Below are 14,383 nucleotides of genomic sequence, written 5' to 3' on the forward strand. Positions count from 1 at the left end.
CTGTGCCGGCACACACTGCGGTATGCTGCTTAGCTGTTTAACTCGCGCTTCTTTGGAAATCCATATTGAGGGGCATGTGCCCCTCGCTCATTCAGACGGTGAATCTTGTTGACTGCTTCCAGTCGTCATGCGTGTCGCCAGCGGTCAAAAGCCCTTCGTCGGCGCCTTGGCAGGCTGACCTGGCCTTTATAAACTTACCGCGAAACCTAAACCGTTTACGTGGGAGTATGACGACAAACATTATTTTACCGAACTTTCTTTAGAACGACTCTTTCGAACCCTGATCACGCAAGTTGGGATAGTAAGCCGAGCAGCCGCGGCAAGGTCCGCACCAAAGAGAGAGAGAGAGAGGGAGTCTGGGACGCGCGGATTTAACCGTCCCCAGCCAGCGGTCCATTGCTTGCGGTAGCCACGCGGACAAGGGGCATTCCAGCTGGCGAGTTCGTTGATAGCGTCATGGGCACCAGCGCTGACCGGAATGCGGAGCTGAGGAATGCGCACTATCCCTTATTGTTCGTCCTCCTTCTTCCCGAGCGAATTGCATTCCCCAAACATGTTGCTGCTAATAATAACAGCTCTGTGCCTTCCCAGTGATTGGACGTGTAAACAACATTGCGTCACATTCGTTTGATACTCGTTGCGTTTTGACGTGCCTGAGCCCTGAAGCCGTATGTGTCAGACTCGGCGTGGCTTCGCTTGAGCCCTCCATGACTGGAGTAAAGTTCGATACTGCCATTGCACTTCCGTTGGCGGCAACTGTGATGCCTATTAGCAAGCACTGATCGTCGAGAACCCTGTCCCCATGGTCGAGGAATAGTTGCGCCAATGGACGAAGATCTACACTGCGCGGATTGAACACGACCAACGCAACCCGAACCATGTAGATCAGGTGGCTGATCTATGCTTAATTTCTTAATGTTTGTTTGCCTAGCACGTAGTCTCAGCTGCTGCAAACTTGCCTAAAGCAGGCACACGGGAAGCTGAAGCAACAGATGCGAAACCTCCATGTGCCATGATTCTCCACCACCCGATCCGATGGCCATGCCTCGTGCAGTTCGAAACAACACAGCTGCGCAGATTACCCAATCCGGCCAACACCATCTCAAACTACCCAGCTATAAGATTAGCTCTTTGTACCGGGTTTCTCTGTCCAGTAACTCGTTTATCCACGGTCCTTACGCACGAAACAACTATCCTCCCTTGATCAAACAACCTCACCATGAAGCCCACACACGCCTATCTCACCGCTGCCCTCATCAGCGGAGCCCTCGCCGCCCCAGGCAGCACTCTCGCCCAACGCATGCGCCACAGATCGCTGGATCACCTCACCCTCCCATTGCAAGACCAAGGCTCGAGCACAGACTCCGAAGCGAGGGTAGCCGGCGCCTCCGTGCAATACAGCAACAACTGGTCGGGGGTGGTCCGCGAGCAAGCACCTCCCGAAGGCCCGTACACCGCCGTGACAGCCACATTCACAATCCCCACGTCGACGGCGGTAGCCAACCAAAATGGAGTGCAGGCCGGTTCGGTCTGGGTCGGCATCGACGGCGACACCTACCCGGGGGCCATCCTGCAAGCCGGGGTGGACTTCTACTCCGACCCCAATCAACAGAATCACGCGTGGTTCGAATGGTACCCGGCGTATGCGACCAATTTCCCGAACATCGACGTGAACGAAGGCGACACGATTGTCTCGACGGTTCGGTCTACTTCCCCGAGTGAGGGTATCGCGATCATCGAGAATAAATCCACGGGACAGAAGGTGTCGCAGACGGTGACTGCTCCTGCGCCGACGGCGACGCTGGTGGGCCAGAATGCGGAGTGGATTGTGGAGGACTTCCAGTCGGGCGACTCAATGGTCGTCATGGCTAACTTCGGGGAGGTCAAGTTCAGCGGGGCGCAGGCTGAAGCTGGGAAGGCTGTATATGGATTGGATGGCGGAGCGATTGTTGAGCTGAAGCAGAACGATAAGGTGCTGACACAAACGGAGGTTACGGGCAACAACGATATGACGGTCAGATTTATTGGAGCATGATTGTACATGTTCTGAAAACAGTTTTACCCTTTCTTTTTTTTCGCAGTCACTTGGTTGTTTGTTTACTTTTTCTTCTTCTGGTTGTTTGTTATGTGTCGCTCGTGTACATATCAGATGATTTGGACGGCCAATAGATATTTCTTCTCTATTATACCTAGAGCGTTATACAAATAACTGCAATATCTACCCAAGCATAACTACAGATCTCACCACATGCAGACCATTCACAAAACGTACCGAAACCTCGGATTCTACCAGCCAGTCAGCCACCCACTCAACAAAAAGAGAAAAGAAAAAGAGAACATACCTCAAAATCCGTCAAGTCAGCCATAACATCACCATCTGCCCCCTGCACAGCAGGATCAGCTCGCATTTTCTCCTCCCTCCTCTTATTCCGCCTAACCAAGAGAACCCTCAAGCAAGCCGCACAGGCTACCTGACACAACGCACAGGCCAGAACCAGTTTGCACCCTGTTTGATAGATCGGTGCCTCCTTGGCGAGAAAAGCGTGCGGACCGATGATATTCCCGATGCAGTAGGCGAGGAAGACGAAGGCAGTGGCTGTTACGCGTTTGGTGTAGCCGCCCATGTTGCTGGAGGGCATTTGCAGGGAGAGGACGAGGGAGGAGACGTAGGAGCCGAGCTATTCTGTTCGTTAGTCCTTATCTTTATCGGGATTATTTGGAGACGGGAACGGACAATATAGTAGCCGAATAACACGCCGTAGCGGTTTGTTCGGGGAAGTTTCCAGAGGAGGCTGATTCCGATGGTTGTGGGGATGAGGTAAACCATCATGATTATGGTGCGGATGTTCTTGAAGCGGGTGGAGAGGTAGGAGCCGGAGAGGATGAAGAAGACTTGGAAGGCGCCTTGGGGGATGCCGAGGGCGGTTGTTAGGAGGGGGCTTGAGACGAGTCCTTTGATGATTAGTTTTCCGAACTGGCTTATGCGCGTTAGTATGGGTTTCGTGTATTTGATTGATGGAGGGGGGTTGCGTACATTTGCTGTGCCGCCGTTGATGGTTTCGTTGAGGAGGGTAAAGATGAATAAGAGCCAGACTTGGGGATCGATGAAGGCTTCACGGATTTGATACCATTTTACTGAGCGGTTGAGAATTCCCTGGTGTATTTAGTTTTCGACTATTGAGCTTTTAGTGCGCGGTGCTTACTGTCTGGTTTTGCTTTCCTCTGCCGACGAGCAGGATCTTTTCTTCGACAGAGAATCGTTTTGCGGACAAGACGCTGTTGGGCAGGAAGAGCATCAATATTCCTCCCCAGATAACTGTTACGGCACCGCAGATCAGGAAGACTGTGCGCCAGACTGGGAAGGTCTTGATTTGCCCGATGGCGAATGTGATGAGGCCGCCGAGCTAATTTTGGTCAACTATCTGTGCGCGCATGGTGTGCAGAGCCTTACCATGGAGCCAACGCCGTTGCAGCAGTAGAAGCATCCCGCACGGAAGGGCTGTTCCTGGCGTGTATACCACATGCCAACGATCATCATAAAGCATGGGGTGATGGGGGCTGTGAGGTCAGACAAGGATCAGGTCTCAGTTGGACATAGTTAGCCTACCCTCAAAACAGCCCAAGAAGAAGCGAGTGGTCCCTAACCCCATGAAGTTGTTACAGGCGGCCGTGATCATCAAAATCGATCCCCAGGCAAGCCTACACAGTCAGCATGATGCAGGACATGTAAGGAAGTGACATACACGAATGACGATATCACAGTTCCGGTCGGAAGCCGTTGGGCAAGATGGCTGGCCGGGTATTCCCAGAAGAGGTATCCTGAGATACGTTAGTATGTATTCACCAGGACTGTGCTTATTCTCTGAAAACATACCAAAGTAGAAGATACTGATCAGCCAGCTATACTGATTGCTGTTAATGTTGGCATCCGTGAACAGATCGAACACAGCGCTATACGCAAGAGCCTAGCTAACGTGTTATCATGGAAGCATCTATTCAGTACGAGGGAGCATACCTGCTTGTCGATGTACTGCAGCACGTACGTGCCACAAAGCAAGGGAAGAACCATCAAGTCGACCTTTCTTCTTAACTTCTTGGATTTCATCGAGTCATTGAGCATCTCCTCTAATTGGGTGTTGGTCACACCATGCTCTTGCAGGAATAGCTCGCCCTCGTCCAGCGAGGACATTTGGCCAATCTCCACGTCATCTTTGGCGGTAGCTTCTATGATAGCTTCCTCCTTGGTTTCGTCGCTTTTGGGTAAGAATGTCATGTTGAAAGACTTGATTCAATTGCTATCTGGATACGCAGGGCCAGGACTTGTCTTCCGGCGGAGGTTTTATAGACATGCATGATAGCTACGCGCAACGCCACCACTTGGGTGTAATCTCTGCTATAATGATATCGAAACCGGAAAGTTCTTCCCGCTCCAGGCGCGGTCGAAGTCAAACCAAGAGAGGCGAGGATATCAGCACTCTGCGACATATTACCGGACCAGTGATAAGACATCCTTCGCGGGGAACTGGCTGGCTGTCAGAATCTAGAGAGCATCAGAGGCGCTATCTCGAACCAATTGAAGAGGGAAAAGCAACGACTCGCATGCTTGGCATCGGGCGGCGTCCGAGATAACGGCGAGGATATCGCAATCGATAATGCGGAGAAAATGTGGGGAACCGCGTGTTCGGCATTCAAAACTGGTCGCCGCGCCGGTGATAAAGAAAGTGTATTCAATAGCAAAGAAAACTTGTGTCTCTGTTCAGCCATCATGTCGACTATTCACGGACTGTTTCGCTTGGCCCTGTTGCCTGTCCTTGCTTGGCTTCTTCTCCAGCAGAAAGCATTCCCGTTACCTAATTCACCGCAGATTCAGCTATACGTCTCATGGCTTCCGGTCTCAATCCAGAATGTCATTCTCGATAGTCGACCTCGCATCGCACTTCCCCAGGGGACTGTTGTAGGCAATACAGTGCGAGACACACTCAAGCACCCCGTCGACGCTTTCCGCGGCATCCGATATGCACTACCGCCAATTGGTGAGAGACGGTTTCGTCGCGCGGAACCAATTGGCCCTTCAGAGAGTGTTATAGAAGCGACTCGATTTGGACCAAGGTACGAAACTGGACCGTCTGAAGAGCCGAGGAGGCCAACTAACGGAGCAGATGTCCTGGCAAGCAACTGCTACCAGTCAAAGGCGACACCGGAAACAGCGAAGATTGTCTGACTGTCAACGTTTTCCGGCCACATGGCGTCCAGGGCAAACTACCGGTCGCTGTTTACGTACATGGTGGCGCGTATAATCGGGGAACCTGTAAGCCTCTGGCGATCTGGCAAATCAGAGAGGCTGACCATGATAGCGTCCATGCATAACACGGCCTCGATGGTTGGCTGGTCCGAGCAACCCTTTATCGGAGTTACTTTTAATTACCGGTGAGCTCTCCCTCCCCATGGTTATCAGCGATCAGACCACCATGACTGAAAGAGGTAGGATTGGCGCCCTTGGCTTTCTCCCTTCCACCACGACAGCCGAAGAGGGTATCCTGAACCTGGGTCTGCACGATCAAATCCTCTTATTCAAATGGGTGCAGGACAACATCGAAGCCTTCGGAGGGGATCCCTCCCAGGTGACGTTGTTTGGCCTCTCTGCTGGTGCCCATTCGGTATGTCGCCTTCTCTTCCTCTTCCTTGAGAGCAATTGCTGAGTGTCAGATTGCCCACCATATCATGAACTATGACCTCGGTCACACCCTCTTCCACCGTGTCATAATCGAGTCTGGTGCTGCAACCTCCCGGGCGGTCCATTCGTACGACGCTCGCCTCCACGAGGACCAATTCCGCCACTTTGTCGAAGAGGCCGGCTGCAAGGACACACCTCGCCAGGAGGTGATGGACTGTCTCCGCAGTCAACCCGAGTCCGCCATCACCAATGCCTCCTTCAGCGTGTTCGACCGCTACAATCCCTCCGTACGATGGGCCTTCCAACCGGTCATCGACGGCGACCTCATCAAACAACGACCCATCGACGCCTGGAAATCCGGCAAATGGAACAAAATGCCGATCCTGACGGGATTCAACACCAACGAAGGAACATACTACGTACCGCCAGCCATGTCCCAGTCGGAGGAGTTCACCGCGTTCTTCCGAACCCTCCTCCCTGCATACTCAGCGTCAGACATCGACACAATCGACAATCTCTACCCCGACCCAGCCAAGGATGCCTCGTCGCCCTATGTCGACACAAGAGTTCTACCGGTCGGACCTCAATACAAACGCGTCGAGGCCGCGTACGGGCACTACGCGTACGCCTGTCCGGTGCGCCAGACGGCCACCTTTGCCTCGGCGGGTCAGGAGCCTCCTGTCTTCCTCTATCGCTGGGCACTCAATAAGACGGTGCAAGGCGGCGCGAACCATGGCGATCAAATGGCATACGAGACTTTTAACCCCGAGGTGCGTGCCATCTCCGCGGATCAGGAGAAGATTGCGGGTACCTTGCATGCATACTTCACCTCGTTCATTGTATCTGGGCACCCGAACACTATCGCCGGTGCTTATGGAGACCGTCCTGTCTGGGAGACGTATGATGCATCTTCCTCTGGTCGGATCATGGTGTTAGGGGAGGGAAATGATGAACGCGCCGGCGGAAGTGGCGTAGGAATTGCGGCGCAGATGGTGGATGACGAATGGAGTCGGAAAGAATGCAATTTCTGGTGGACGAAGTCGGGGATTTCAGATTAGAAGAAACAAAGGAGTAGAATGCCTGTTAGTAAATCACGTAGTAACTTAACTATGGACTGAATTGAATCGCTAAGTTTTGTTTGGTATGATGGCCGCATGCGGGAAGTGGATTATGTTGGTTATCGATAAGAGAAAATGAATTGAAATGGCATAAAAGTAACCCCACACATTTGATCACGTTCGAATCACCTCCCACCACCTTAACAACCAAACTCCTCGTACACCAAAATAACATGACGACGAGACCACCCCCTATCCTCCTCCTCGACGGTGGTCTGGGCACCACGCTTGGTGATCCTCCCCACAACATAACCTTCACGGCCGAAACGCCGCTCTGGTCCGCTCACCTGCTGATTTCCTCGCCCTCCACCCTCGAAGAAGTCCACCGAGCCTTTGCGACAGTCGGCGCCGACATCGTCCTAACCGCGACGTATCAGACGAGCTTTGAGGGATTCACGCTCACGGACTCTCGTTACACGCGCGAGGATGCAGCGCGCTATATGCGCTCAGCGATTCCGCTTGCGCGACGCGCGGGATCGGCGTCGGGGAGGCCAGTGAAGGTCGCACTGTCGCTGGGCCCCTACGGTGCGACCATGTCTCCTGTCGGGGCGGAGTATACGGGCCTATATCCGGAGGAGATGGATTCAGAATCGAAGCTGCGCGAGTGGCATGCTCGGCGACTGAGCGTGTTCGTGGACGAGACGGGCACGTGGGACAACTTCGAATACATTGCGTTTGAGACCGTCAAGAGGGCAGATGAAGTGAGAGCCATCCGTGGGGCCATGTCGGATGTGCTGGCAGACATGTACCAAGGTCAGGGGCCCGATCCGGAGAAGAGCCAATTGGCGGTGGGAAAGAAGAAGCCCTGGTGGGTTTGTGGAGTCTTTCCAGAGGAGGAGGTCGATGAGGAGGATGTGCGCGCGTGGGTACGTGCAGCTGTGGGCACACAGGAGGGCGAGACGGGCGTCAATCTCCCCCGGCCGTGGGGCATCGGAGTCAATTGCACCCGCATTGGGAATGTTGGGCGGATCGTCGCGATCATGCAGGATGAGCTGCGTAACCTGCACGAACTGGGAACAAAGGGCTACGTCGACGAGTGGGACAGCGTGACCGGAAGGCCCTGGCTGGTGTTGTATCCCGATGGCACCAATGGGGAGAAGTACGACCCTGTCACGAAGACGTGGGTCGCAACGGACACGGGGAAAGAAACACGGCCGTGGGACGAGATCTATTGGGATGTGGTACGGGGAGTGCCTGAGGGTGCGTGGGAGGGTGTGGTAATGGGGGGATGTTGTCGGGCTGGGCCCGAGCAGATCGCTACACTGCGCAGGAGGATTGACGAACGGTCTAATGCTCAAAGCGCCTAGTCGCTACGGACATGCAGTCAGCCTAGCTAGCCATCTTTGGTGCATCAAACACCCAAGCAAACAATAATGTGCAGATGATTGACACGCCATATTCATTACAAACCGATCCAGGATTTGGTTCGGAGTCAATATACTGGACTCCAAGGACTCTTCATTCACTATCACGGCACCAATGCACTACAATGGTTCTTTACATAGATGTCTACCATCTACTTTTAACGCGCAATGAGAGGACTATGCTGACCAGTACCTGACTTGTCCGGTTCAACTAGACAATTAAGACCGTAGGTACCTATAACAATCCATATCAGATACCTAGGTACGTTCCTCCCTCGCTTTGATACACAAAACCTCCAAGGAGGACAGTAGTCTATACCGTAGATGCATAATGGGAAGAATTTGAAAGTATATGAAACGCACCCCCGTAACACAACTATGTCAGCAATATGAACAACAAAACTTGAACTTTCTCTTCCCTGAGGTTCGAGATACCTTCGCACGTCACTAGCCCAGATGAGGTATTTCCATCAGTCACCAGGCCAGCCACCAACATTCCACAAGGCGTAACAGCTGCGCCAAAATGGTGGAAAGCATCGCCAGTCTCAATTCGTTGATGCCAAGTACTATAGGGATATGTGACCACATTCGGGAGATTAATGGTCTGGCTATTGCAGGCTATGGTCCGAGTCATCCACATGGACCCATGCCACTTCGAATAGAACAATGGCGTAAGCCCATAGCAGATGGGGCCTTGCAAGCATAACCTATCTGGGTCGTCATCTAGGAGCACGATTGGACTTGTACAGCCGCTGACGATCCCACACGGGAGGGCGCCAAATCCTCCGGCCTCATACTCTACCTCAGGTACTATGTTTCCAGTATTACGTGGGGTCCAGGGAATGAAGGAAATGTCAAGAGTGATCCCGAAATGGAAACCCTTAACGAAGCTCGAAATCACCCACATGGCGTCTTTGCTCACACCCCACGTATGACGCTTGTGTAGCCGTCTGACGGTACCTGTCCACGCTGTCTCTGCCGCCGACGGATCGTCAAGGAAGTTGTTGCCATCGGTCCAGCCCGTTAGTCAATGTTGGGCGGCAATGAAGCTAGACAAGCACTGTACAATATTAGTGGTTGCTGAATCGAGTACACATGCAGAACCATGCTGAGCATTCCAAATGGGTGGGGGAAGGTTCCTCTCTCATAGGTGGAGCACCTCGCGGTAGGGCCTACTTTTGTCAGCAGAACCACGATGGAAGACAGAAGGAAGGCGGTTGGCGCACGCGACTTGCATCTTGGCGGGCAAGGGGGCGAAATGGAATGTTCGAAGGATTCCCGTTAGTACGAGACATGACATCGGGTGGCAGATCCTGGCACGCCAAATCTGCCAGAGCAGGCGCATAATAGTTGGCCATGAACCGTGCAGGAGTGGCATCCTAGAGGCTGCTAAGTTCGGAGGCAGGATGGTGACATCGTCGCCAGACGTCATTAACGTGAAGATTCCTCGGTAACTGCCACTTACGGAAAGTTGCAATACAGAAAGGACTACCAAAAGCGTTATCTGGCATGAGGAGGGCATCCCGGTTGTCATCTGCCAACGCATCCTTGATTAGGGTCAGGTCTGTCAACCGTGGAGAGTCGGGGGAAAGTGGTCTGTTGGCGAATTCGGAGGATTCGCTGGCTCCGCAACTGAAGAGACCAACAGAGCAATCGGAGCATGGTGGGCTGTTGGCACTATGGTAAACGTGGTCTTGGATACCTCGTCGTGAGGATGTTCTGGTCACTCTGGCGTTGGGAATCCGATATAGTAACAACCCATATGCACGATGCATGTACGCGGACCGAAATGGCCCCTAATTAATGTATGCAGACCACTGTTAGCGTCGGAGATAAAAATATCATATTAATTGCCTAATATAGTATCCAACTCACGTAATATTTTACTTTGGGATTGCCGACTTCCACTAAATTGGCCAACAGCGGCTAATATTAATAGTCTTTTCGTGGGCCTCCAACCCAATCAGCACTGCAGACGCGTACCAACGTGTTGGGTCTCTGGAGCCACAGCGTGAAGGCCCATGCGATGCCATTCGACACATGCGAGCTGAAGGGGAAAATAAACACCATCTGGGTTAACGGGTTTAACTGGTCCGACGGTCTGCTAACCTTTTTGAAATTGGGAGTTAACCGTCATGGGGTCGAGATGTCAAGCATAGGCATGTAAGCCAGTTGGGTCGTATTCACCTGGGTTCACTAGTATATAATCAATCAACCATCACCAGTGACGGCAGATCACCATCACTCGGGATTTGTCCATTGCCTCGGCCACTTTCTCTTAGCTTCGCCTTCCTGTCCGTTCCATCAACCACGCCAAGAGTGAACTGCGGCAGACCATGGCCGACTTCCACAAGGTTCAAGAGCTGGGTCTGGACGAGGACACCACCCTCAAGATACTGGAGAGGCTCAGACACATCAGTCAGTTATACCGAACAGGAAAGCCCCTCTTCCCCCGTCGTCTGCTGGAAGACCTCAGCCACCAGATCGACGAAGGGAAGGAAGAGGTATACATTCCAGACTTCGATGACGTGCCCCAGGCCTACAGCCTTAAAGTCCCCAATTGGTGCACGGATTTCGCGTAAGCCCTACCACTGTGCACAGCCCAGGCCAGAAGGCTAACCGATAGAGATAGTAACACCTATCGGATCAACTACCAAAGCATCCACTACCTGGGCTGTCCCACTCCGTTCTGTCCAGAGTTCGTCCTACGCAGCGATCATGCCCCGGTCACTATAGGGTACATGCGCTCCTCAGGCCCAAGTGGAAGTACGTTCGAGACCATTCGCGGAGCATTTGTCAGACAGCGCCAGGTATGGCTAGAGAGCTCTGGTCGTCAAAGCCTAGAACACCATCTGGCCACTCTTAAGACCACGGCAAAGATTCGGAAGATAGTCTGCTTCGGCCTTGGCTCCCTCGGAAGGCGGTGCGGCTACCACTGTACGCGGGCCCATACGCAACATGCTGCAGTAGAGACGATGGTGGCGTCGTTGGCCAAGAGAGGTCTGAACGACAATCAGGAGATCAAATGTTATGCGCAGGATCCAGTTTACGACGAGGTCGACCAGGAGTTCCTCAGAAGTATCGGAATCACCCCATTAGAAGACCCCAAGGGGTTTCTTCAAATTGATGAGCACACGCTGGTCTTTTCCGTGAGCCCCAACGTCCCGGTCAAACAGATCGTTGCCGACCTTCACTGGCCTGCTGCAATGATATGGAACACTGTGACTTCATCCGAGAAGGATAAATGCTGGGTCAAGCGCACAGAGAAGAATGGAACAGTCCGTTGGACATGGTAAGTCGGACCGTCCCCAACTTGAAGAGAGTGTATTAATACGTTGTTAGCCCCTTCACCACTGACCCTGACTCTGGACGTGTGCGTCGGATGGTCAAACATTATGCGCAGGCACAGCTAAAAGATCCGGATGAGTCTTTTGGGGATTTAACTATTTACATGAAGTGTGAAGAATAAAGTAACAGTCACTGGCTCAACAGGCAGAAGGCCATACCCATGTGACCTTTTATACATTAGATCGATCAGTCCGGTGGGAGGAAATAATATTTAAGAGTGGGAATGCGACATCTTTTTGATTGCGACGCTCTTCGCTCGGATGGCTCTTCCCTTCCATAGTAAGACCACAGGTGCTAGAGTCAGCGCCAGCGCCACAAAAGCTAGTAGACTACTCGCCCAAGGATATCCCAGCCGAACATACATTGGCTTAGCTGCTAATGGCAAGAACGCCGCGAAGATGTTCTCTCCGAATGCGACAGCCGCGATAGCACTGGCTGCATAGCCGGCATAGGAATCCGTGATATAGATACTAACCGCGGTGACAATTACCATACTTGCATATCCGATCAGAGCCAGGGCCACGGCAAGTACGATCCAGTGGGACTGGTATATACCCCAACCGTACATAAAGAGGCCACCTGCTAGCGCAAAGGCTGTGCTTGGAATGGAAAGATGCAGGATATACTCAGGAATTGGGATTCCAGGGCTCTCCGGGTTGTATGAAGCACTTCGGGTGTAGACTCGATTTTGTAGAGTGCATGCGAGGAGGCCAATGACTTGACCAATGCCTATAGCAGCCTGAACTACACCGTCGGTGTACGATGGCCAGCCATAAGTGTGGCTAAACACGAGGGGGATTGACTGGGTGGAAATGAAGACCAGGCCAAACGCAAATGCGGACCACAATGTAAAGGAGGTAATGGTTGGCTCGGTTGTAAGCAGAACAGCGGATCGGGCTATAGTTTCCTTAAACGTTCCCAGGGTCTCGCTATCGTCTGACACCCCCGGCGAAGCCTCGTCAGGCATAAGCTTCACGCGAAGTAATGGGCCTCGGGTTTCCTTCATACAAAAGAGAACAACCGGAGTGAATGCACCGTATATAATCAATTCAATCCAGAATACCCTGCCTGCTCAGCTGCAGTTCCCTATAGGGCAAGAGATGTTACTTACCATCGCCACCCTAATGGCTCCACAATAGCACCCAGAACAGGCCCCATTGTCACCCCAAACAACAAGGTGAATGTATACAAGGTTAGAGGGAAGACCCGTTCTTGATGATGCAGGAATAGATTCGACGCTATTCCATCTGCGAAATTTTGCAAAGTTCCTCCGAAAGCCCCGGCGATAGCCCGGCAGACAACAAGCGTGGCAAAATTTGGGGCCAACGCCTGTGGGATCAAAAAGATCGTGAAGAGACCATATGCTACCTACAATGCTATTAGTAATTGATGCCGAGACGTATGAACAGAGAATTCGGTACCAAAAAGCCAAACTTCATTCCATAAGTCTCCATTAATGGGAGAGTCACTAGCGGAACAAATGCAGCCGCGGCATTCCATGCCGTAACAGCAAAAAAGTTATACTCAAATACTCCATTGGCCAAATGGAATTCAGCGGATATTGCGTCGGCTGCGGTGGTGATAGACGTGGCGTTCAACCCGACAATGAAGGTGACCCAACATGATGTTAGCATCGACATCCATTTCTTCCAACGCGGCCAGTTGAAAGGATTATGGGGATGGTGCTCCCAGTGCATCGGAGACTGGATTGCCATTTGGCAGCGGCATATCTGGGCGAAACGTGCATAGGAGTACTAATTCAAACCGCGACGGTAGCAAAAAGGGTGGGAAAGCTTAGCGGATCCAAGTCCACAAAAGAGGATATCCTGGGATTTCCTTGTGGGAAATCCTCAGATTGATCTTCCATGTTATTGGACTGTCCAGTGATCCCTTGTTTCCACCGTGGTGGTGATTGGATGCATTCACGATCCGTAGTGGATTTCCTGAGTAATGAAAACTCGAAGAGACAACAGTTCACACCTCAGGCATCAAAGGACTCTTCCGCCCAACCTTTCCTTTTTGGGTCAATCACTTTCGGAGTTTCCTCGTCGTATGGATTTAAAGAAACAGAGATAATATTGGGGTGTTGTAGGCATCGTATGCAAAACGAGCACACGTCGCTATTGCCGTGCTAAAATAGAAACACACGAAAGGTTCACAATATATAGTAACAGTACACAATTGTCCACGTCATTTTCTAAATATAGAGGCCATCAGGGTCTGTCAGGAACATTCCCATCCCTCATGGGAAACTTACCAGGGTCAAATGGAACACAGCGAAACGAATGTTCTGCGTCCACATGATTTCATATCATCTCACAGGCGGTCCTCTCGGAGCTAGTACTTGCAACCCTTGCAATGTTCCATGCTCTCCATGATCATTACTTTTCTGTCCTTGCCGATATCCGCATCACCCATTCAACATAATGTATTCACTTGGGAAACTTCCGTTGGGATACCTAAATCAGGAAGATCTAAGATATATACTCCGTACACTTTCTCGAAGCTGAGCCTCGCAAAAGGCGCGCGCATTTGGAGGATGTCGATCAATGATGGAGCATCAGATCCAGCGGCTATCACACGCCAGCAACCAGATCTGCCTCAAAGATAGTTACAAAGCGGCAAGAATCCACAGACAGATCACTTTAGTGAGAACTAAGGAGGCCGCTCCGAGAATGTACTCTAGAGCATGAAGGGTCCGCTCCACTAGTACACCCTTCCAGAATCCGCACCGTACCGCAACGGCGCGGATAAGGACCGTGGGAACAGTAATTGATGCTAAACTACGTGATTCTGGTTCAAAGTTCCCCTTCTCTGAATGAGTTTATTTTTTATTTTGTTTTGTTTTATTATTCATTTCCAATTTATAATAATAATAT

General features: G+C 51.8%; 9 protein-coding genes across 9 annotated transcripts; 6 read left to right on the plus strand and 3 right to left on the minus strand.

Annotated features, from left to right (window-relative positions):
- The first annotated feature begins 1,049 nt into the window (after window positions 1-1,049).
- BDV37DRAFT_186214 (A4/G1 family peptidase) lies at window positions 1,050-2,133 on the plus strand. The gene has a single exon (XM_032079578.1). It carries the CDS (start codon window positions 1,220-1,222, stop codon window positions 2,033-2,035), a length of 816 nt encoding a protein of 271 aa, XP_031938551.1. The 5' UTR covers window positions 1,050-1,219; the 3' UTR covers window positions 2,036-2,133.
- A 36-nt stretch (window positions 2,134-2,169) lies between these two features.
- BDV37DRAFT_186274 (putative MFS transporter) lies at window positions 2,170-4,468 on the minus strand. Its single transcript, XM_032079582.1, has 10 exons — window positions 4,016-4,468; window positions 3,875-3,965; window positions 3,744-3,819; window positions 3,608-3,699; window positions 3,452-3,558; window positions 3,204-3,404; window positions 3,035-3,154; window positions 2,735-2,974; window positions 2,343-2,678; window positions 2,170-2,286 (listed from the first exon to the last, which is right to left on the minus strand). The coding sequence occupies exons 1-10, from the start codon at window positions 4,271-4,273 to the stop codon at window positions 2,260-2,262; spliced, it is 1,548 nt and encodes a 515-aa protein (XP_031938552.1). The 5' UTR covers window positions 4,274-4,468; the 3' UTR covers window positions 2,170-2,259.
- BDV37DRAFT_186273 (uncharacterized protein) lies at window positions 4,469-5,471 on the plus strand. Its single transcript, XM_032079581.1, has one exon. It carries the CDS (start codon window positions 4,664-4,666, stop codon window positions 5,219-5,221), a length of 558 nt encoding a protein of 185 aa, XP_031938553.1. The 5' UTR covers window positions 4,469-4,663; the 3' UTR covers window positions 5,222-5,471.
- BDV37DRAFT_186265 (Alpha/Beta hydrolase protein) lies at window positions 5,101-6,799 on the plus strand. Its single transcript, XM_032079580.1, has 3 exons — window positions 5,101-5,427; window positions 5,486-5,657; window positions 5,707-6,799. The coding sequence occupies exons 1-3, from the start codon at window positions 5,243-5,245 to the stop codon at window positions 6,730-6,732; spliced, it is 1,383 nt and encodes a 460-aa protein (XP_031938554.1). The 5' UTR covers window positions 5,101-5,242; the 3' UTR covers window positions 6,733-6,799.
- Window positions 6,800-6,946: 147 nt separating this feature from the next.
- BDV37DRAFT_255795 (Homocysteine S-methyltransferase) lies at window positions 6,947-8,356 on the plus strand. Its single transcript, XM_032082757.1, has one exon. The coding sequence runs from the start codon at window positions 6,966-6,968 to the stop codon at window positions 8,097-8,099; it is 1,134 nt and encodes a 377-aa protein (XP_031938555.1). The 5' UTR covers window positions 6,947-6,965; the 3' UTR covers window positions 8,100-8,356.
- Window positions 8,357-8,475: 119 nt separating this feature from the next.
- On the minus strand, window positions 8,476-9,181 carry BDV37DRAFT_186310 (uncharacterized protein). Its single transcript, XM_032079584.1, has one exon. It carries the CDS (start codon window positions 9,061-9,063, stop codon window positions 8,533-8,535), a length of 531 nt encoding a protein of 176 aa, XP_031938556.1. The 5' UTR covers window positions 9,064-9,181; the 3' UTR covers window positions 8,476-8,532.
- Window positions 9,182-10,492: 1,311 nt separating this feature from the next.
- BDV37DRAFT_273866 (SRR1 family protein) lies at window positions 10,493-11,452 on the plus strand (the record flags this gene model as incomplete). The annotated part of the gene is made up of 2 exons (XM_032085131.1): window positions 10,493-10,734; window positions 10,789-11,452. The coding sequence occupies 2 exons, from the start codon at window positions 10,493-10,495 to the stop codon at window positions 11,450-11,452; spliced, it is 906 nt and encodes a 301-aa protein (XP_031938557.1).
- Window positions 11,453-11,583: 131 nt separating this feature from the next.
- BDV37DRAFT_186307 (MFS multidrug transporter) lies at window positions 11,584-13,352 on the minus strand. Its single transcript, XM_032079583.1, has 3 exons — window positions 12,926-13,352; window positions 12,616-12,872; window positions 11,584-12,568 (listed from the first exon to the last, which is right to left on the minus strand). The coding sequence occupies exons 1-3, from the start codon at window positions 13,217-13,219 to the stop codon at window positions 11,716-11,718; spliced, it is 1,404 nt and encodes a 467-aa protein (XP_031938558.1). The 5' UTR covers window positions 13,220-13,352; the 3' UTR covers window positions 11,584-11,715.
- Window positions 13,353-13,671: 319 nt separating this feature from the next.
- BDV37DRAFT_255801 (uncharacterized protein) lies at window positions 13,672-14,308 on the plus strand. Its single transcript, XM_032082758.1, has one exon. It carries the CDS (start codon window positions 13,870-13,872, stop codon window positions 14,113-14,115), a length of 246 nt encoding a protein of 81 aa, XP_031938559.1. The 5' UTR covers window positions 13,672-13,869; the 3' UTR covers window positions 14,116-14,308.
- The last annotated feature ends 75 nt before the right edge of the window (window positions 14,309-14,383 follow it).

This window comes from Aspergillus pseudonomiae, assembly GCF_009193645.1.
Source record: "Aspergillus pseudonomiae strain CBS 119388 unplaced genomic scaffold BDV37scaffold_67, whole genome shotgun sequence".
Taxonomy (NCBI): Eukaryota; Fungi; Ascomycota; class Eurotiomycetes; order Eurotiales; family Aspergillaceae; genus Aspergillus; species Aspergillus pseudonomiae.

Coding starts and splice junctions, on each gene's coding strand:
- BDV37DRAFT_186310 (XM_032079584.1), bottom strand. CDS start 9,063: ATGTGGGTGATTTCGAGCTTCGTTAAGGGTTTCCATTTCGGGATCACT.
- BDV37DRAFT_255795 (XM_032082757.1), top strand. CDS start 6,966: ATGACGACGAGACCACCCCCTATCCTCCTCCTCGACGGTGGTCTGGGC.
- BDV37DRAFT_186214 (XM_032079578.1), top strand. CDS start 1,220: ATGAAGCCCACACACGCCTATCTCACCGCTGCCCTCATCAGCGGAGCC.
- BDV37DRAFT_186265 (XM_032079580.1), top strand. CDS start 5,243: ATGGCGTCCAGGGCAAACTACCGGTCGCTGTTTACGTACATGGTGGCG. Junction 5,428..5,485: donor GGAGTTACTTTTAATTACCG/GTGAGCTCTCCC, acceptor TGAAAGAGGTAG/GATTGGCGCCCTTGGCTTTC. Junction 5,658..5,706: donor TCTCTGCTGGTGCCCATTCG/GTATGTCGCCTT, acceptor GCTGAGTGTCAG/ATTGCCCACCATATCATGAA.
- BDV37DRAFT_186273 (XM_032079581.1), top strand. CDS start 4,664: ATGTGGGGAACCGCGTGTTCGGCATTCAAAACTGGTCGCCGCGCCGGT.
- BDV37DRAFT_186307 (XM_032079583.1), bottom strand. CDS start 13,219: ATGGCAATCCAGTCTCCGATGCACTGGGAGCACCATCCCCATAATCCT. Junction 12,873..12,925: donor GAATGAAGTTTGGCTTTTTG/GTACCGAATTCT, acceptor ATAGCATTGTAG/GTAGCATATGGTCTCTTCAC. Junction 12,569..12,615: donor GAGCCATTAGGGTGGCGATG/GTAAGTAACATC, acceptor CTGAGCAGGCAG/GGTATTCTGGATTGAATTGA.
- BDV37DRAFT_186274 (XM_032079582.1), bottom strand. CDS start 4,273: ATGACATTCTTACCCAAAAGCGACGAAACCAAGGAGGAAGCTATCATA. Junction 2,975..3,034: donor TCAACGGCGGCACAGCAAAT/GTACGCAACCCC, acceptor CGCATAAGCCAG/TTCGGAAAACTAATCATCAA. Junction 2,679..2,734: donor TGTTATTCGGCTACTATATT/GTCCGTTCCCGT, acceptor CGAACAGAATAG/CTCGGCTCCTACGTCTCCTC.
- BDV37DRAFT_255801 (XM_032082758.1), top strand. CDS start 13,870: ATGCTCTCCATGATCATTACTTTTCTGTCCTTGCCGATATCCGCATCA.